Source organism: Nannospalax galili, unplaced genomic scaffold (genome assembly GCF_000622305.1).
Source record: "Nannospalax galili isolate Female #2095 unplaced genomic scaffold, S.galili_v1.0 scaffold2046, whole genome shotgun sequence".
Classification (NCBI taxonomy): Eukaryota; Metazoa; Chordata; class Mammalia; order Rodentia; family Spalacidae; genus Nannospalax; species Nannospalax galili.
Genome location: NW_008354294.1, coordinates 220,095 through 239,290, shown reverse-complemented (window position 1 = coordinate 239,290; position 19,196 = coordinate 220,095). Strand labels below are relative to the sequence as shown.

At 56.6% G+C, this 19,196-nt stretch overlaps 3 protein-coding genes across 19 annotated transcripts in view; 2 read left to right on the top strand and 1 right to left on the bottom strand.

Annotated features, from left to right (window-relative positions):
- Dgkz (diacylglycerol kinase zeta) overlaps positions 1-7,861 on the top strand; it is a 64,998-nt gene extending 57,137 nt beyond the window's left edge. For 7 of the 13 annotated variants that reach the window (XM_029555231.1, XM_029555226.1, XM_029555230.1 and 4 more), the window contains 23 exons: positions 82-177; positions 441-523; positions 623-683; positions 769-882; positions 969-1,109; positions 1,604-1,682; positions 1,857-1,912; positions 2,037-2,099; positions 2,197-2,270; positions 2,349-2,460; positions 3,021-3,220; positions 3,517-3,617; positions 3,721-3,800; positions 3,899-3,968; positions 4,093-4,151; positions 4,716-4,855; positions 5,581-5,612; positions 5,858-5,901; positions 6,305-6,425; positions 6,506-6,539; positions 6,758-6,857; positions 7,101-7,307; positions 7,390-7,861. In XM_029555231.1, the coding sequence (XP_029411091.1) occupies positions 82-177; positions 441-523; positions 623-683; positions 769-882; positions 969-1,109; positions 1,604-1,682; positions 1,857-1,912; positions 2,037-2,099; positions 2,197-2,270; positions 2,349-2,460; positions 3,021-3,220; positions 3,517-3,617; positions 3,721-3,800; positions 3,899-3,968; positions 4,093-4,151; positions 4,716-4,855; positions 5,581-5,612; positions 5,858-5,901; positions 6,305-6,425; positions 6,506-6,539; positions 6,758-6,857; positions 7,101-7,217 (1,977 nt within the window). In that variant the 3' untranslated portion in view covers positions 7,218-7,307; positions 7,390-7,861. The remainder of the gene's footprint in view (positions 1-81; positions 178-440; positions 524-622; positions 684-768; positions 883-968; positions 1,110-1,603; positions 1,683-1,856; positions 1,913-2,036; positions 2,100-2,196; positions 2,271-2,348; positions 2,461-3,020; positions 3,221-3,516; positions 3,618-3,720; positions 3,801-3,898; positions 3,969-4,092; positions 4,152-4,715; positions 4,856-5,580; positions 5,613-5,857; positions 5,902-6,304; positions 6,426-6,505; positions 6,540-6,757; positions 6,858-7,100; positions 7,308-7,389) is intronic. The other 6 variants (XM_029555232.1, XM_017802812.2, XM_029555227.1 and 3 more) reach the window with 1 other exon arrangement.
- Positions 7,862-8,805: 944 nt separating this feature from the next.
- Mdk (midkine) lies at positions 8,806-10,972 on the top strand. Of its 2 annotated transcripts, none has more exons than XM_008851572.3 (5): positions 8,806-8,973; positions 9,249-9,325; positions 9,496-9,663; positions 9,771-9,932; positions 10,638-10,972. In XM_008851572.3, exons 2-5 carry the CDS (start codon positions 9,250-9,252, stop codon positions 10,661-10,663), a joined length of 432 nt encoding a protein of 143 aa, XP_008849794.1. In that variant the 5' UTR covers positions 8,806-8,973; position 9,249; the 3' UTR covers positions 10,664-10,972. The 2 variants fall into 2 exon arrangements, with proteins under 2 accessions (XP_008849794.1, XP_029411094.1); XM_029555234.1 differs by lacking the exon at positions 8,806-8,973 and adding an exon at positions 9,075-9,093.
- Positions 10,747-18,701, bottom strand: Chrm4 (cholinergic receptor muscarinic 4). Of its 4 annotated transcripts, none has more exons than XM_008851575.3 (3): positions 18,526-18,701; positions 16,270-16,721; positions 10,747-13,533 (listed from the first exon to the last, which is right to left on the bottom strand). In XM_008851575.3, the coding sequence occupies exon 3, from the start codon at positions 13,503-13,505 to the stop codon at positions 12,069-12,071; it is 1,437 nt and encodes a 478-aa protein (XP_008849797.1). In that variant the 5' UTR covers positions 13,506-13,533; positions 16,270-16,721; positions 18,526-18,701; the 3' UTR covers positions 10,747-12,068. The 4 variants fall into 4 exon arrangements, with proteins under 4 accessions (XP_008849797.1, XP_008849795.1, XP_017658302.1 ...); XM_008851573.3 differs by having other exon boundaries at positions 16,270-16,426; XM_017802813.2 differs by lacking the exon at positions 18,526-18,701 and adding an exon at positions 17,065-17,179.
- Between the last annotated feature and the right edge of the window lie 495 nt (positions 18,702-19,196).

Below are 19,196 nucleotides of genomic sequence, written 5' to 3'. Positions count from 1 at the left end.
GGGCTGGGGGGAGTTCTGCTGAAAAGGAGGCTAAGGTCTCCAGAGCACAAGAGAGTCCTATTGGCTCTTTGTATGTCCCAGGAGGGCCGCTGGAAACCTTTCATCATCAGGCCCACTCCATCACCCCTCATGAAGCCCCTGCTGGTGTTTGTGAACCCCAAGAGTGGGGGCAACCAGGTAAGTACAACCTTCCACCCACTGAGAGCCTGGGGAGGTGTGGTTGGGTTCATACCCACCTGTCCACAGTTGTTCCCACTGACCATTTTGGGCTTCGGCCCCTACCCTTCTTTCTCAGGGTCCCTGAGAAGGCTCTATCCCATAACCACTCCCCACCCCTTACCATGCCTGGTTTTCACAGTCATATCCTTCTCTCTGTGCCCCCTCATACCCCTGCTTCCCTCATCCTCTCCTCATTACCCCTCAACTCTGTATCCATGCAGGGTGCTAAGATTATCCAGTCTTTCCTCTGGTATCTCAATCCCCGGCAAGTCTTTGACTTGAGCCAGGGAGGACCTAAGGATGCGTAAGTACTTGTCAAGGTTCTCAGGGGGCAGTGGGGACTTGGCCTGGCTCTGGGCCATGACACACATCTCCTGACCCCATCCTTGTCTTCCCAATCCAGGCTGGAAATGTACCGAAAGGTGCACAATTTGCGGATTCTGGCGTGCGGGGGTGATGGCACAGTGAGTTCACTGAGTGGGGTTCATGCCTGATGCACAGATCCCCCTGTTATGCCTGACTCACCTCTTCTCCTGGGCTCTCACCCAGGTTGGCTGGATTCTCTCCACCCTGGACCAGTTGCGCTTAAAACCACCACCCCCTGTGGCCATCCTGCCCCTGGGTACTGGCAATGACCTGGCCCGCACCCTCAACTGGGGCGGGGTAAGCACCCTTGGGAACAGGGTTGCCAGGGAGGAGGGATAACTTCTGACCATAGGAAGGGCTCAGTCTTGCCTTCCTTTCACCAGGGCTACACAGATGAACCTGTATCAAAGATCCTTTCTCATGTAGAGGAGGGGAATGTGGTGCAGCTGGATCGCTGGGACCTCCGAGCTGAACCTAACCCTGAGGCAGGACCTGAGGATAGAGATGAGGGGGCCACTGACAGGGTAGGTCAGGGCCATTGGGCAGGGGGCTCAAGGGTCTGGGGTTCACTGAGACCTGACAAGACTCCACACGCTCACTGATTCTAGGAATACGAGCTAGTCTCTGAAGTTTTCCAAACTCCAGCCTCTTTCTGTCCCAGGAGAATAATGTTATCTACTTCACAAGATGGTTTCTTATTCAGCCACCTGGCACTTGCTTACCAAGAGCCTCCTAATGCCAGGCTCAGTTCTGAGCCCTATGGCAAGAATGAGTCCCTACTCCTGGAGTTCATGCAGTGGGGACAAAGCACTGTGGGAACCTAGTAGGTCCTCAGAGGAGCCTCCCCTAGAAGGGTCAGGCCTCCCTACTGGTTGGGAGAAGCTTTGGCACATTGTTCACTGGGCAGAAAAGCCTCTAAAAGTCAGTATACTGAGAACAGTGGCTGCTAGTCTTGGCTTTGGGAGGAGAGACACTGTGAGGCCTCTTCCCTCATTTCTGAACCTTGCCCTTTTTCTAGCTGCCCCTGGATGTCTTCAACAACTACTTCAGCCTGGGCTTTGATGCCCATGTCACCCTGGAGTTTCATGAGTCTCGAGGTTGGCAACCTCCTGCCGAGGGAGCGTTGAGAGGCCAGGGGAGGCAGGGAGGGTGCAGGAGTGTCCCAAGGAGGATTATTACACCTTGCTCCCATGTCTCCTTCCCCACCCTAACCTGGGAGGGCAGGTTGACTGAATTCCCCTCTCCACCCCTTATTTGTTGTCTCCACCCAGAGGCCAACCCAGAGAAGTTCAACAGCCGCTTTCGGAATAAGATGTTCTATGCCGGAGTGAGTCTGGGGCCAGCCAGCATCTCCTCCTCTAGGTTGACCTGTGTGTCAGGTCACAGGAGCCCTATGGCATGATGAGGGAAGGCCCTTTTCACAAAATGGTGACATCCTTTCTCTCCCACAGACAGCCTTTTCTGACTTCCTGATGGGCAGCTCCAAGGACTTAGCCAAGCACATCCGAGTGGTGGTGAGTAGGACTGGCCAACAAGCAGAATGGAGGGCCCAGCAGGAGGAAGGCCCATGGGCATGTCTGTGCCCCAACATGTCCCTGTTCTTGTGTGTAGTGTGATGGAATGGACCTGACCCCCAAGATTCAGGACCTGAAACCCCAGTGCATCGTTTTCCTGAACATCCCCAGGTGAGGAGGGTGTCCCATCCCTCTACTGGCCCTTCCTGCAGAGGCCATGCCACAGCCCATCCTGTTGCCTCCCCTTAGGTACTGTGCAGGCACCATGCCCTGGGGCCATCCTGGGGAGCACCATGACTTCGAGCCCCAGAGGCATGATGATGGCTACCTTGAGGTCATTGGCTTCACCATGACATCCCTGGTGAGGGGGCCTGGCCCTGCTTTGTACCTACCTTCCCTCAGCTGGCCAGGGTAGAGGGATTACCTAGCTCCTTTGTCTGGCCCAAGGCTCAGTGTTTCCTGTTCTCTGGCTAGACAGTGATGCTCATCCTTTCTCTTTTTTAAAAAATTTTATTTTTTATTTTATGTGTATGAATGTTTTGCCTGCATGTCATGCAGTGCCCACAGAGGAGGGCATTGGATCCTCTGAAACTGGAGTTATAGATGGTTATTAGCCACTATATCAGTGCTGGGAACCAAATGGGTGTCCTCTGGATAAGCAGCAGCCAGTGCTCTTAACTGCTGAGCTATTTCTCCAGCCCCCTTTTTCTTTATGTGTGTGTGGGGGTACTTTCGTTTCCCATTTGATGAGGGAGTCTTCAGTGCCTCTCTCTCCTTCCCTAGCTAGATGAGGTCCTTCTCCCCTCCACTCTGCATTCTGTCTAGGGGTCCCTCTTGCCTCTGGTGCCCTTGTCAGAGTATCTTTGGAAGGAGCAGAGCTTGCCCTACCCACCACCTGACCTGAGGTTCCTGTGCCCACAGGCAGCACTCCAGGTGGGTGGGCACGGCGAGCGGCTGACACAGTGCCGAGAGGTGCTGCTCACTACGGCCAAGGCCATCCCTGTGCAGGTGGACGGTGAGCCCTGCAAGCTTGCAGCCTCACGTATTCGAATCGCCCTGCGTAACCAGGCCACCATGGTGCAGAAGGCCAAGCGCCGGAGTGCTGCCCCATTGCACAGCGAGTAGGTCCCACGCTAGCCATTGTGTGTCATGGGACCTGAGTCTAGGCACCATCCTTTGAGCCTTGGTTTCCCTGCAAAAGGAGGCTAGTGGTCTGGGGATATGGCTCAGTGGTAACATTACGAAGCTGTAGGTTGCCCTGACCAAAAGAAGAAGGGAAAAAGGCAGGGGACTGACAGGGCTTGGAGGTGGGGGGGAGGTAGGATGTCCCTCTCAGCACTTGGTCGGTGCCTAGCTAAGGATTGGTATCCTGGGCAGGACCCTTGCTTAGTCCCCTATCATTGGCCCTGCCTCACAGCCAGCAGCCAGTTCCTGAGCAGCTGCGGATCCAGGTGAGCAGAGTCAGTATGCACGACTATGAGGCCCTACATTATGACAAGGAGCAACTCAAGGAGGCCTGTGAGTGGCAGCAGGGCTGGGGCAGGGAGGAGTAGGAGCTGCTGGGCCCCTGCAGACAAGCAGTGAGGAGAGCCAGCTGCTGAAGTGCTGCTCTGTCCTCCAGCTGTGCCTCTGGGAACTGTGGTGGTCCCTGGAGACAGCGATCTGGAGCTCTGCCGTGCCCACATCGAGAGGCTCCAGCAGGTAATCATTGGGGTACAGGAAAGGTGGGGGGCACCCGAACTCCCTTCCCAGCTCAGCCCAGCTCTGGCCCACCCTGACCCTTGCTTCTGTCTCAATAGGAGTCCGATGGTGCTGGAGCCAAGTCCCTGATGTGCCACACACTGTCCTCTAAGTGGTGTTTCCTGGATGGTAAGTCTGCCTAGAAGGGTTTGTTCCTGGAAATTTTGGGCTCTGTCATGCTGGTCCTCCCTGGGAAAGCCTGGGTTGGGCAGCAGAAAACTCCGGCTGGGACAAGGACCTCCTTCGTCTTCAGCCAGCCATCTCTTCCCAGCTACTACTGCCAGCCGCTTCTACAGGATCGACCGGGCCCAGGTAAGCACTGCAGACCTTCTCCATCTACAGCCAGTCTCTGCACCCCACACTACAGCTCTGCAGGCCTCTCTGTTAGCTGCAGAAGTCAAATGTGCTCCCCGAAGCTTCTTGGCCACAACATACTCACATGCCTGTGGCCATGGAGCACGTGCCCCCACCCCCCTGGAACGGACAAGGATAGTGCCAACAGAAAAGGGAGCTGGCGTACCCAGAAAAGGCTTGCTGGGTGGGTGGAAGGGAGGCCCGGAAAGCACAGTGCTATCCAGGGAAGCAGAAGAAAATAGCTAGGGCTAGATCACCTGGGAAAGACTTGGCAGAGGAAAGTAGTTGCCTGGCTGGTGAGTGCTACACAGAGAGGTCAGAGACTGTGCTTGGGCAAGAATGGAAAGAAAGGAGGTGTGATCAGGGACTACCACTTCCACTCCAGTGCCTGCCTTGCCTCCTAGTATGGCTTCTCCAGGTCTGCTGCTCTTGCCTGCCCTTAAGCCCCTGTCAGGGGGACCTACCTGGAGGGCCATGTGCCTGGTGCTAATCCTCAGTTCTGACTGACCTCCTCACCCACAGGAGCACCTCAACTATGTGACAGAGATCGCCCAGGACGAGATTTATATCCTGGACCCTGAGCTGCTTGGGGCATCGGCCCGGCCTGACCTTCCCACCCCTACCTCCCCTCTCCCTGCCTCCCCTTGCTCCCCTACACCCCGGTGAGTCCTAGACTCCCACCACCACCATCATTCCTCTGGCTTTAAATTGCATCTGCTGGCTTAGAATTTCTGTCTTTACCTACAACCTGAGAACTCAAGAACACTAGACTGTTCCTCCACCTCAGTGCTCCCCACCATCTGCGCCAGCCTCCAGCCACCTCATAGCCTGGTCTCCACACAGTACCACTGAAAAGACAGGCCATTCCCAAACCCAGAACTTTCTTTCTCAGCAGCCCTCCAGTCCCAGACCTCTGTCTCTAATCTGAACCTGGCTGCCTCTAACCCTAGCACCCCTCTCTATCCCTCACACAGTCCAACCCCACTTACCTCTGTTCTTTGAGGCCTCAGGCTTCTTCACACTCAGTCCTTCCCAGAACCACCCCCCATCTCAGCTTGGTTCTCCCCTCTGAGAGGGCTCTTTCCCAGGAATGCCATCTAAAGGTTAGAAGGTATCCTGCACCCTTGCTGCCTGGTCACTCTGCCCTGTTCTGTTTTGATAGCACTTCTGAATTCTTTATTTATTGCTTAATTTGTGTCTCTAGAATGTGAGCTCTGTGAGGGCAAGCTTGCCCCCATCTTGCCCCCTACTGTATCTCCAGTGCCTCACAAAGTGTGTGATGCATTCTTTCTGTTCAAAGAATGAAGGCCACCATGGTTGGTGCCAGGGAGGGTGGCCAGCTGGGCCTAGCTGGGCTGGGCCACATCTCACCCTGCTCTGTTTGCAGGTCACTGCAAGGGGATGCTGCATTGCCTCGAGGTGAGACCTCTTCCTCTAGGGCCCCCACTTTCCTGGTCATGAGAGTTCGACTCAGTGGGGGGCAGGGTTCATACATAGCTGACAAGCACAACCATTGAGTCCCATGTGGTCACAGCACAGCATTTGACACGCATGCCCCAGCAGGTACCCTTCTGTGAACAATGGTGCATTATCACATGAGTGTTCATGCACCAACGCAAGCCCTGGTCTCTGGCCTGAGAGTGATGGGCAGGTATTCTGTGCAGGTGAAGAGCTGGTTGAAGCTGCCAAGAGGAATGACTTCTGCAAGGTACTAGCGCCAGTACTCAGCCTCATCCTGGGGAGTGCAGGGCACTGTCATTCCATCATCTGCTCTTCCCCCCCTGGGTTCTCCATTCCATCTAATCCTGTCCAGGCCACAGTAGGTGTCTTCCTAGTAGTCTCCTAGCCCAGTCAGCCTGGCCCCGGTACTTAGAAGGGGGTGAGTCTTAAAGGAACTGCAGACTCCAAAGTAGGGTTTCTGGGGAGTCCATGACCCCTAGGATAAGAAAAGACTACCATCGTTTCTCATAACACTCCAAAGAAACCCTCAGAAGAGCCTAGGGAATAATGTGTGTGAGCTTGTGCCTGGGTTCAAGCCTGTAAGCCTGCTGGGTGTGCTGGGATATACAGGGTTCCCAGGAGGCCCGCCCTGCTCTGCTCCCCTCCCCCAGCTCCAGGAGCTGCATCAAGCAGGAGGTGACCTCTTGCACCGGGACCAGCAGAGCCGCACACTCCTGCACCATGCGGTCAGTACTGGTAGCAAGGAAGTGGTCCGCTACCTGCTGGACCATGGTGAGTTGTGTTCCTGTGACTGGATGGGAAGGGAAAGAGAAGAGATTGCCAGGCCTCTGACTACCCTTTGTCTCCTGCAGCCCCACCAGAGATCCTTGATGCTGTGGAGGAGAAGTAAGTATTGGAGCATAGGCCCCCTTGTTAACCAGGAAACCACCTTCCTTCCTCAGTACCCTTTGGTCATGGTCACTCAGAGCCTAAGAACCCTTTCTAACCTATTTGGGACACCCCCTTCTCCTATCCCCCCAAACTTCTGCCCTTTCTGGTGGGAGGACACAGATGGGCAGGCCCAGAGGACTGGAAGTATTCACAGCCAGCCCCTGCTCTCTCAGTGGGGAGACCTGTCTACACCAGGCAGCAGCCCTAGGCCATCGAACCATCTGCCACTACATTGTGGAAGCTGGGGCCTCCCTCATGAAGACAGACCAGCAGGTGAGCTGTCAGGCACAACACAAAACACCCTTTCCCAAACTTAGGGGCAGGGCTTAGAAGTTTGAAGCTGTCCTTCAGCCAACAGTCCAGGCCTCTGTGAAACTTGAGCCTGAGGAAGACCTAGTGGCTTGGGTGGTGGTCCCTCCCCCACCAGCAGGGAAGAAGAGTCCTTGCCCTCTCCTAAGACCACCAGGACCCTGGGCTTGTGGTCCTTGCTCTGATCACAACTCAACTCTTGTCCAGGGAGACACTCCCAGGCAGCGAGCTGAGAAGGCTCAGGACACAGAACTGGCAGCCTACCTGGAGAACAGACAGCACTACCAGATGATCCAGCGGGAGGACCAGGAGACAGCTGTGTAGTTCAGAGGTCCATGGAGCAGCCAGGGACACTACCAGAGGACTAGCACCCTCCTTGCCCATCTTACTGCCACATTCCAGTTGGATGGCCACGGGGGGGGGGGGGCCCCCCCCCTGGGAAGGAAACCCCCACCCCCCCCCCACGCGGGCCCCCACACCACAAAGCGCGTTTTGGGGGGGGGGGGGGGGACCCTGCCCTAGGGAAGGAACCCCATGCCACCACCCCCTGAGGAGCCACTCAGACCTAGAGCTGGACTCTGAAGAGCTGGACTCTACCTATCCTCCAGTTTATGGGGAACAGAAAACCTCACCACAGCAGATGGAGGGGCAGGACAGGAGCTCAGCCCTGTCAGGGAGGCCGCCTCAGCAGGAGGTTTTGCAAGCTACCTGGTCCTTTGGAGCTTCTGGAAGCTTCTGGGCACCTAGCCCCCTTCCTCCCTGACCTATCCACCCTGAGCCTCCTGGAAACTTAAAGAGCCTGCTGTATTCACCTCCCCCTTTGCTGCTTGGCACTTACCCCATGACCTTCCCCATGTACCCAGTCAATTTCGTTTTGGACTGTGTGGCCTGGGGTGGGGGATAGGGCTCCCGCGGTGACATGTTTACAGCTGGGTGTGACTCAGTAAAGTGGATTTTTTTTTCCCCTTTTTTGTTTTCTTGTGGAGGTCTCTCAGAGCAGCGAGTGTGCTGGGTTATCCTCTGAGTGGGGGATTGGCCACTGTCCGCCCTGACCCATTATTTGGGTCCTTCCTGGGGTGGGCCTGCCCGGCTCTTGACCTCTGCCCAGCAGCTTGGCCCACTAGGGCCAGGGGCGGAGCTGATTTCCCTTTGCTTCCCGCTTCCCACTGGGGCCATAACAATGAAACTGGAAGAGGTGGGGCGGGGGCCAGGCCTGAATTCTTCGGTCCTTTCGCCTTGTATCCTGGAGCAGTCCCCCTCCCCCAAGCCTGTTCTGGGGGTTCGGGTTGAGGTGAACCTGAGGCCCCAGGGGTGGGCGTTTACTGCTGCCGGAGGCCTGTGTCCTGAGTCTGGAACTTCTCAGCCATTGTCAGCTACAAGTTTTTACCAAACCCAGGCCTGCGGGCTCCTCCTCCCCCAGCCCCCATAGCCTCCCCCTTAAACCTGTCCTGGAAAAACCTCTAGCGCCCTGCCCAACCCCCAACCAGTGAGCAATCTTGGGGTCTCGGGTACCAAGCTCCCCAACACATCAGAGCCCCCTCCCTGCCCTCTGAGGGGGAGCAGGAGGTAAGCACGGCCTTGATGGGCCACGCTGCACTCCCGCCCTCGCGCAGGCCGAGGCCGCGCCTAGCTGGATCTCCGGTGCCCGGGGCCAGTGCAGGCTAGCGGAGCAGAGAGCGGTCTGGCCGGAGGAGACCGATGGAGAAAGGGAACCGGCACAGACAGGAAGGGGGAGGGGCGGGGTGGGATGCTGGAACACCGGAGCCCGCGATGGGCCCTGGGCAGAGAATGCATGAGCTAGACTAGGAGCCCCGGGGCCAGAGACCCACTGAGATCAGAAGGTGAGGGACACCGGAGGGGCAGGGCGACAGTACAAGGACCGAGCAGGGCGGGAGCCAGGAGGCGCGGGAGGCGGGGGTGTGAGGAGAGGGGGCGGGTCCTTCCTCGAAGGTGGGGGGCGGGGAGAGGGCGGGGGCCCATGTGACCGGCTCAGACCGGTTCTGGAGACAAAAGGGGCCGAGGTGGCCGTAGCGGGAAGGGCCGGCGCGGGAGGGAGCGAAGCATCGCGGGCAGCGAGCGAGTGAGCGCGCGGGCAGTGGAGGGCACGCGGCGGCGGTGGCCTCCTCGGTCCAGGCCACCGTCTGTGCAGGCCGCTGCCACCGGGGGCTGAGGCGGGATGCCGGGCGGAGCTGCTTCCCGGGCTAGCGGGAGAGCGGCCCCAAGTCCTCTCTCCGCCGCCCCCTTAGCGGCCCGACCCTTTGGACCTGGAAAAACGGGCTAAGTAGTGGAGGGAGGTTTTTGTACAGTCTCTGGGGAAAGGGACGGGCGACTGACTAACCCGTGTTCTTCCCCCAGGATGCAGCACCGAGGCTTCCTCCTCTTAGCCCTTGTCGCCCTCCTGGCGCTCACCTCCGCGGTGGCCAAAAAGAAAGGTGATGGGATGGAGTGGGATGAGGGCAAAGGGGAAGGCTGAGGCCGGGCAGGTGAGGCCGCAAGATCTAGGAGCTGGCCTCTTGGGTTCCACTTGGAACCCCAGGAAGGCGATCTCCTGGGGAGTCTCCCTGCACTCCGCGTCCTGAACTCCGTTCCCTGCGCATTGTAGACAAGGTGAAGAAGGGCAGCCCAGGGAGCGAGTGCACGGAGTGGACCTGGGGGTCCTGCACCCCCAGCAGCAAGGACTGCGGCATGGGTTTGCGGGAGGGCACTTGCGGGACCCAGACCCAGCGCATCCGATGCAAGGTGCCCTGCAACTGGAAGAAGGAATTTGGAGGTGAGGTGGGGCCTGGGGGCGGGGGCATAGCCTCACTAAAACCTGGGCTGACGGTGGAGAGAGGCCACAACCCTCCCCTCTCTTACCCGGGGCCACTCTTCCATCAGCGGACTGCAAATACAAGTTTGAGAGCTGGGGGGAGTGTGATGTGGGAACAGGCACCAAAGCCCGCCAAGGTACCCTGAAGAAGGTTCGGTACAATGCCCAGTGCCAGGAGACCATCCGCGTGACCAAGCCCTGCAGTCCCAAGACCAAAGCAAAGACCAAAGGTCAGCCAGTGCTGTGGGGTTGGCCCTGAATGCTACTCCTAGAAGTGTTAAATGTGAAAGTTTGGGGATCTGGCCAGTGACTTCTTGACATCTCTATATTGGTTTCTTGTGTGCCGAGCAGTCCCAGAGATGGGCATGGGCAGGGCCACCCGCAGGAGGTACTGAGCCCTCTCTAACTCTAGTAGGGAGGGAGAGCTAAGTGCTTTGTGTGGGTCATCTGGCCTGGGTTCCAGGAAAAGCCTTGTCTTGGTCACCTGAGCTGGGAGGGGGAGGGGTGGAGTTTCCTCTGTCCCTACTAAAGGAAGGACTTTTCAGAGGACCATGCTACCTCACCCACAACCACCATTGAGGCTAACAGGGCAGACATTAGTCTGCCCACTTCCCAGGTGAGGAACCTGGAAATATTATGGGCCTGGATGAAAATAGAAAGTTAAAATCCAGACATGGTGGCTCATGCCTATAATTCTAGTACTTAAGTTCAAGCCTACAGAGAAAGACTGTCCCAGAAACGACCAAAGGGAAATAAAAAGTTGAGGGAGTAAACTGGGCCTTGAATCCCAATGGCCTCTCTATCCCACCCGCGTCCAGGTCAACTGATCAAAGACCACTAGGGGGCAGGGCTTTCCCTCCTTAATGCACACATAGTGTTAGGAGGTGGGTCTCTCCTGGGTCGCCTAACTCATTAATGGATTTCTTGTTTTCCAGCCAAGAAAGGGAAGGGAAAAGACTGAGGCCACAGAGCCTCTGGCCTTACCTGGAGCCTTCGTCTCCCACAGGCCCAAGATAAAACCCATCAGTGCCTTTCATCTTCTTGTTAGCTTTATCAATCATGCCCTGCCTCTGCCCTCTCCCCCCCCCAAAACACACCAAGTGCCCAAAGTGGGGAGGGACAGGAGATTCTGGGAAGCTTGCGCCTCCTCCCAAAGGATTTAATTCCCAGTGTTCTCTTGTGTTCTTCCCCACTCTGATACCTGTTACTAAAAATTAAAAAACAAACTGACTTTTTTTTCCCAATAAAAGCTTCTTTTTAATATATAAAAGCCCCTTCCTGGGGAGTTTGCTGTGGAGCTTTGTTTGGGGTCGGGGGTTGGGGAAAGATGGACTGCATGGACTGGTGGATAATAAGGGATTTGAGGACTTGTGCTCCCCAAAGCTCATGGAGAAAGCAGAACATTGATGAAAATGTCTTCCAGGACCTGCCTCTCAAGCTCTCATTTCTCCCAGGGACCACACAGACAGGGCTGGCTAGGGTTAGAGAAGGGAACTCAGCCTCATCCAGTCAAAGGTCTTTTGGTCTAGCCCACTGCCAAGTGGAAAGGTTCTAGGGACCTTGCCTGCTTCACCTACCACTATCACTGAAACCTGTGGGTCACCAAGTGTCCATTCGCAGCCTGCCCATGCCTTTCTGTTTCCCGTGAGCCCATTCTCCCTCAAAGGTGGAAGGGAACACGGCCCTTCCACTTGTGTGATATGGAGTCGGGGGAGAGTTCTTGACAATAAGACCCGGTACTATTTGACTCAGCCTGGGTTGCCAGCAAGTTCCGGAGTGCGACCTCCCAGCTGCCCCATCCTGATGTGATTGCTTGCCAGGGAAGGGAGGGAGGTGCCTGAGTACTCCAGCTGGCTCCCTACCCAGAGCCTGACTGAGCAGCAGTGCCAGGGAAATTTCTGCCCCTGGAGTGGGATTTGGGGGTAGGGGCTGAGCCTACATGCGGGGTAAAGGGAGGCAGAAAGCACCAATTACAGCAGAATGGGGGATCCCACCCTTCCAAGCCTGGCTCCTTTGCTCCTCCCAAGATGCTCCTGGCCCCTGTCCTCCATTCTAGATCTGCTGATGGTTGGTCTTGACAGTAATATCGTTTCAGCCAGTGTCCCCCAGCTTCCTGAGGCAGGGTAACATGTGGGCCAGGTGGTCCTAGTGCAGACACTCCCTGGGCTGAACCTTTTGGGTGTGAGCAGAGATCTGGTCTCCAAACCCAGCAGAGCCTCTTCTTGGGCCTCACAGTGTCTAGGAGACCTGCTCTCTTCAGCAGATGCAAACACGGAATGGGGCCACCTACTCTCTTCACAGCCAGTGAGCCATGTGGTCCCCGGCACACACTCATGACACCAGCACCTCCTAGGGCACCTGCCTGCCTACCTGGCCGTGCCGATGTTCCGATATTGGCATAACAGCAGGTGCCGGAAGGTCTTTTTGAAAGTGGCATTGCAGAGCGCATAGCAGGCAGGGTTGATGGTACTGTTGACGTAGCAGAGCCAGTAGCCGATGGACCACACTCTCTCGGGGATGCAGCTCTGGCAGAAGGTGTTCACCAGGACCATGACATTGTAGGGTGTCCAGGTGAGGATGAAGGCCAGCAGGATGGCAAAGATGGTCCGCGTCACTTTGCGCTCCCGGGCTGCCATTTGCCTCTTCTTGCGCACCTGGTTGCGAGCAATGCTGGCGAACTTCCGTGCCACATTGGCCGCTGGACGCATGCCAGCTGGTGTGGCAGGCACAATCTCAATGGCTGTCACACATTCACTGCCCGTCTGCTTTGTTACAATCTGAATCTTGGACCATTTGGAGGCTGGGTTGAGGGTCCGTGGCTGCAGGGTAGGGGCAGACAGGGCAGGAGTCGTAGCCTCTGTGGTGGACAGCTCTGTAGGCGGTCGTTCCTTGGTGTTCTGGGTGGCACTACCAGAACTGGACTCATTGGAGGTGTCCTTGTCTGGCACTGGGCGTGGTGGCGGGGGCAGGGCTGGTGGAGGGGCCTCCTCTAGCTTCCCATTATGTAGTTCCTCCCGAGAAGCTCCTCCAGGTGGAGCTTTCTTGATGCTCTGCTTCATCAGGGGGCTCTTAAGGAAAGCCAGAGTTTTTGCCTTCTTCTCCTTGGGGCCCTCAGGTCGATGCTTGTGGACTCGGCTGCGGCTGGCCAGTGAGATGTGAATATACAGCACTGTCATAATAACCACAGGCAGGTAGAAGGCAGCAATGGCTGTACCAAAGGTCACTGCTGGGTTCGACAGGAACTGGATGAAGCACTGGTTATCAGGCACTGTCCTCTTACCCACTACAAACTGCCAGAACAAGATGGCAGGTGCCCAGAGCACAAAAGACAGGACCCAGGCAGCTGCAATCATGAGGCCTGCCATCTTGGTGGTGCGGCGGGCGGGGTAGGTAAGAGGCTTGGTGACGCAGAAGTAGCGGTCAAAGCTGATGATAAGAAGGTTCATGACGGAGGCATTGCTCACCACATAGTCCAGGGCCAGCCACAGGTCACAGACCACGGCACCCAGGGGCCAGTAGCCCTTGATGATGTACAAGGTGTAGAGGTTCATGGAGAATGCACCTATGATGAGATCAGCACATGCCAGGCTGAATAGGAAGTAGTTGTTGACCGTCTGCAACTGCCTATTGACCTTGATGGACAGCATCACCAGGATGTTGCCCACAACAGTCACCAGGCTCAGTGAGCCTGTCACTGTGGCAATGAATACCATCTCCACTGTCTCAAGGTGGCTGGGGGTTGATATGAGCAGGCGCACAGACTGGTTGGCTGAGCTGCCATTGACCGGTGTGAAGTTCGCCATTCTGAACTTCAATACAGGTGGGGAGGGGCTGGAGGAGGAAGGAGACAGAAAATGGGTGAACAGTTGAAGAGGATGGGTGTTATGCAGAGGTAAACTGGAATCACGGTGACAAAAACATCATCCAGGAGACTGTCAGGGCACTCTCTGTCCCACCATTCCAGAGCTTATCCACCCAAAATTTACTGAGGGCCTCCTAAGGCCAAATACTGTTTTCAGAACTGAGATTACAGAAGCAAATGAAACACACACGGCTTCCATCTCAGAGCATATAGTCTAGTTTGTGGGGTGACAGACATGTGAGCAACAACAACAACAACAACAAAACTGTGCTAGAAAGAAAATAAGGCAGAAAGAAGGTAGGAGTGAGTCAGAAGACAGGAGAGGGCTTGTTCCTACTTGGGTGATCATGGGCCTCACCCAGGAGATGATGACAAGGAGGCAATCATGAGAATTGTGATGCATGGTCCACACAAGGGTGAAGGGAAAAGTAAGACCCAGAAGACCAGACTTGAGGCAGGCCCGTGTGGATGGAGCTCAGGGAAGTAAAGGGAACGGGAAGAATAGTTCCAGAGACCTGAAGGTGGGCAGTGAGGAAAGGTATTTTTTTCATTTGTTCAGTGGGTCATGTCCTTCCTCCAACCTCTCTGTCCCTTTTGGGTACTCAGAATCAAACCCAAGACTCTATCACTGAGCTACATCCTCACTAAACCAAATATCACCAAGATAGACTCATTCTCCCATCGCTATGCTGAAGACAACAATACAAAGGTATATATATTAGCAGCTAAAATCTAAGTACCTGGCACTTTCTACACTTTTATAGCGTTAACTCACTGCATCTTAACAACAAACCTAGGTGGCTGATATTTTATTTTTTACTACTTACAAAGGAGGAAACAGGTACAGAGGTGTTAAATAACCTAAGCAAGTTTCCACATTTCCTTGAAGTTCTGTTGTTGGTGGGGTGTATTTGGGGTACAGGGAGGGCAGTCCTATGACTAAGACACTAGGCCTGCTGATTCTAAGGGTGGGGGAGACTACTCAGAGACTAGAGGAGGGGAGGTAGGAGCTGAGCACTGGCAGAAGAAAGAGGGCGAGAACTAGTGGGCTGACATTAGATATTCTTCTTCCCCTCTCCAGCCCTAGGGAATGAATGGGCAGTGCAGGGGCAGCTACGGGCTGTCAGCTCTATCACCCTGAGAAATCAGAAACGTAACAAGCCCATCAGCTGAGAAAGGTCCAACTGGACTTCCCAAGTACCCCACCCCAGAACCCAAGAGATGAGGGGATTACCCCAGAGAGAATCTGCAGCTAGCCCCTGAGTCTGCTCTTCCTCACCTTTACACATTCCCACACAGAGGGTGGCCCACTTGGGGACCCCCAAGGCCCCTCCCCTGAACCTGCCTTCCCTCCCACTAGGCTCCCTTCAGCTCTCCTCCTCCCCTTCCTCTTCCATACATGTGAGGGAGGCCCACGCCCAGTACACTGTGCCAGGGCAGCCGCTCAGCCCAGCCTCCTTCACACCCGCCAACACACAGCCATTCCACATACGCACACGGGCCCCATCTCAGCCACACGCAGGTCATATACGCAGTTCTGTGCGTCTGTGTGTGTGAAAGAGGAAGAAAGGGTGCGGTGCGGCAGCTGGCTGCGGAGGAAGATGCACCAAGTCTGCAGCCTGGGTTCAATAGAGGGCCAACAAGGGTTAGCTGTACATCCTGAGGCAAGCGATCTGCCCTCATACCTAGTTCTCTCATCTGCAACGTAGAAAAGATCCTGTCCCAACACAGCCTCTGAAGAGCAGGGATCCAGCTAGCACCTCAGCTTGCTCTCCAACTAGAAATGGCACTTGGCTGCACACATGTGTCAGGGTGCCCCCAAGCCCGGTCCCAGTCTTCCAGTTCCACCTTTTACAAGACCCTGCCTCCTAGCCTGAGTTCAAGTTCTCTGGTCTAAATCATTGGGTCAAAGGAGGACAGGCTGAGAGGAAGTAATGACAACTCCAAGGTCACACGGGAAGTCAAGGGCAAAGGCCAGGTAGGTTGTTCTTTCCAGAGTCTCCACAGTCCTGTTCAGCTCTGAGGGCATCTAAAATGGAGCCTCAGGTGGCAGCCTCCTGACTAAAGGATTGGGAGATGGGGCATCAAGTACAGAGAAGTTACCTTTCCCCAGGGCACCTGCAGGCAGGGACAGGGGTAGCCAGGCAAGGATCCATTAATGCGCACCAAGAAAACCCTCATTTTATGCCGAGCATGGTGGCGCACGCCTTTAATCCCAGCACTCGGGAGGTAGAAGCAGGCAGATCTCTGAGAGTTCAAGGCCAGCCTGGTCTCCATAGCGAATCCAGGCTACAGGGAGCCCCTGTCTCAAAAAGACCAAAAAAAGAAAAAAAAAAGAAAACCCTCATTTTAGCCTTCTAGGGTAGAACAGTCAGCGGGATAAGATGGTCATGGTGATAGGAAAACATGATAGCTCTTATTTATTGAGTGCTAACATGAGTCACAAACCCTCTCTGGGCTTTTCCTGTATTTTATCAGGTTTAATGGCTACATTAAAGAAAAAGGTAGGTAGGTACATTGGTAGCCTCATTTTACAGATGTAAATGTCCTCTTATAGTGCAGGATCATGCTATTGAGCTTGACATAAGTCATCCAGTTTGTAAATCCTGACCAGGACAGGATTAGAACCAAGAGACACCTCATGATGGCCAAGGTACTAGTGTTCAGCTGATATTCTATGCCCCCCTCCCAGCAGAGAGACTCACCAGGTGAACCTTAGATAAGGAACCCTTACATTCCAGGCAGCTCCCTCACTTGGGTTTCCTGGACAGGTTGACCTTTTGTCCTCAGTGAGGCAGGGCACATCCTTGACAAGTGACCAGATGAATGGTGGGTGGCTTAGTCCTCCTGGGGCCCTGCCAGCTGCAGACAGGAGGTGAAGTTCAGTTTTCTTAACTCAGTCCCAGCTGTCTTCCCTGACCCTTCTGATTCCCTTTCGACATTCTGACAGCAGCACCCTCTGGCACATTTTTCTGGAATCTGGTCTAACAGGGATCTGGAAAGGCCAGCAGCGGTCGCCCTGGGCTGTGCACACCACTAGATGGCAATGTCGGTCCCTGGGTGCTAGCTGTGGACTCCGAGGCCCGGGTGCCTTTCACCAGGTCCACAACTTCTACCGCAATCGGTCACACAGAGAAGCCCTCTGGCGGGGCGTCTCCTGGAAGAGACGAGGAGAAAAGAGGGGGACATCAACATACTCCACCCTCCGCTGCCACCAAGTTTTCCTAGGGTTCGACTACGGATTCTAGGGTAGGAAAATTTAGGGCGTCGGGATTCCACCATCACCCCACAAAGGACCCAGCAAGGAACGTGTGGGTGGGAACGCGAGTAGACACTAGTAGCTGTCTGCATGTGCCAAATGTGTGCACCACCACGCCTGGATACCAGTGCGCCTGTGAGCACGTGAGCATGCCCGGGCCATGTGGACACGTGCATGTGCATGCGTGTGCGTGCCTGGGGTGCTGTGGCCAGGACGATGCACACGACTCAGAAGGCTGTACCTGCGAACTTGTGTACATGAGCAAACGCCAGGAGTGACTGACCAGTCATTCCCACGCCCGTGGTGGGGCGATTGAACATTAAGAGGGTCCGTCAGTAGGCAGCGCCTGAGTCGCACCCGGCCTGTGGGTGGGGAAAGGGTTAAGGCAAGCCCCAAATATGGGCTGCGATGAACCCCTGACTTTCGAACCAATATCTTAGCCTCGGGGCACCTGGTCCTGTCCTCATTCTGAAGGATGCAGCTCGCCGCGGAGTCCCTGCCTTGGACTGACTTCTGTCGAGGGGCGTCTGCGATAGTCGCTCAATAGGGCCTTGAGGGACACCGGGCTCAACTTGAGGTGCCCTACGCGTTGAGAGCGGGGGAGGGGGGGCAGTACAGCCGAATGGGAAGCCTAGTCTAGGCTTGGGTCCGAAGAATGCAGTATTCTTTACTGCGCCTGCATCCGCTGAAGAGGCCCTGTCTAGTCCCATTGGTCAAAACAGGCAGGGATTTCTCTATCCCTGGGCTCAGGCGTACCTCGAGGGCCACCTCGGGTCTTACCCTTGGGGCCAGTCCGGGTAGGCTCCTCCAGGTGTCGGTCCTGGTAGAAGGGACCCAGGATCTCCAGTGCCCCGCCCTCCCAACAACCCCCTAGCACGCAGTTCCAACAGCCTCTGGGCGTGGGCACATCCCTTCCCCTGCCAGGAACAAGACCGGATGGGGTGCTCTGGGCGCCCGTGGAGTGGTTTGGCGGGTACGCTCTCTGTTTTAAAGCGGTCACTCGGGCCCTAGGAAAGCTATGACCCGGGGATCTGTCCCTGGGGTGGAGAGGAAGCTCTGTACTTATGGGGAGGGAGAGGGGCTCAGAGTATTGAGCCCTGACATTGTGCCCGACTCTTCCCCCCAAAGTCTGGAAGGGTGGGGAGGCCTTGAGAATGGATCTGGGCTTTGAGGTTGGGCAACAGCGGGGGTTAGTCCTGGAGAGGGGGAGGGGTACTAGGAGAGAACAGGGGTGTTTTCCGTCGGGGCTCAAGGTCGCTGATGTAGGACTCCATGGGCTAGAGTGGGCTGGCAGCTCCAGGTCCGCCAAGGTGGAGAAGACAGGGATACCAGAGGGAAAAGGGCGCCTTGGGGCTCCAGCGCCCGCGCCCTGCAAAGAGCTGCCAGCGGGAGGCAGTGAGGGAGTGTGGGGTCCTGACCCGACGGCTGCCCGCTCCGGGACTGGGGCTATGGGCGGGAATTCCTGCACCCGCATCTCCTGAATGTCCATCTTTCTTCCGAGGTGCGCCTTTCCGGGACCCGGGCCTTTCTCCCGGCGGGGTCTCCCACTGCGGGGCTCTCCTCAACCCTCTCGCCCTTTGAAGCGGTCTGGGACCCTGTCCCAGCCGAACCCAGTCCTGGAGCCCCTCAAAGGGTCCCGGAGCCCCATATCCTCCCCTTGCAACCAAGACCCCCGCCCCCGCGCCGCTGGGGAGTCACTCACCTGCTGCCTCTGTCCTGCTCCCCTCGCGCCAGACAGACGGCGGGACAGACGAGGGGCCCCGCGAGTCGGCGGAAAGGTATACTGGGCGGTGGGCCCGGGGCGGGGACGGGGTGCCAAGGGGCGGCCCCTGCTCCGCCTGCAGCTCCCGGCGCTGTGGCTCCGACTCGCGCTCACGCTCGCACTTTTCCCCGAGCCGCGTGATGTCACGGGGAAGCAGCCAATCGTGGTGGGTCCGAGCCGCCCGCCCCGGGCCGGTCACCCAGCGGCGACGTGCGGGGGTCACCACCTGGGGCGTCGGACACTCTGGATGCTTGCGCCCCTCGGGGGAGCTGACCCGCAACTCGGGGCTCCAACATCGAGGGCACCGCCCACAGTCTCCAGGGCAGATTAGCCCCGGGCGCTGCCCTCCAGGGAATGGGGGGGGGGGTCCGCGTTGTCATGGGGATGCGGCGCCCCCTCGCGGGCTGGGGAGGAACCAGGCGGTCGGGTCTGGCTTCGCGCCCCGCCTCCGCCCAGACCACGCACCTTGGACCCTGAAGTGTTTTCGCGCCTCTCCGGGCCTCCACCCCTCCACGGTCCTGCTTGCGGTTTAACCGCGGTTTTGAGGGTTTGACCCGAACAGTATGTTGTGTGTGTGTGTGGGGGGGTGTGTTGGAGTCGGTCAACATGGT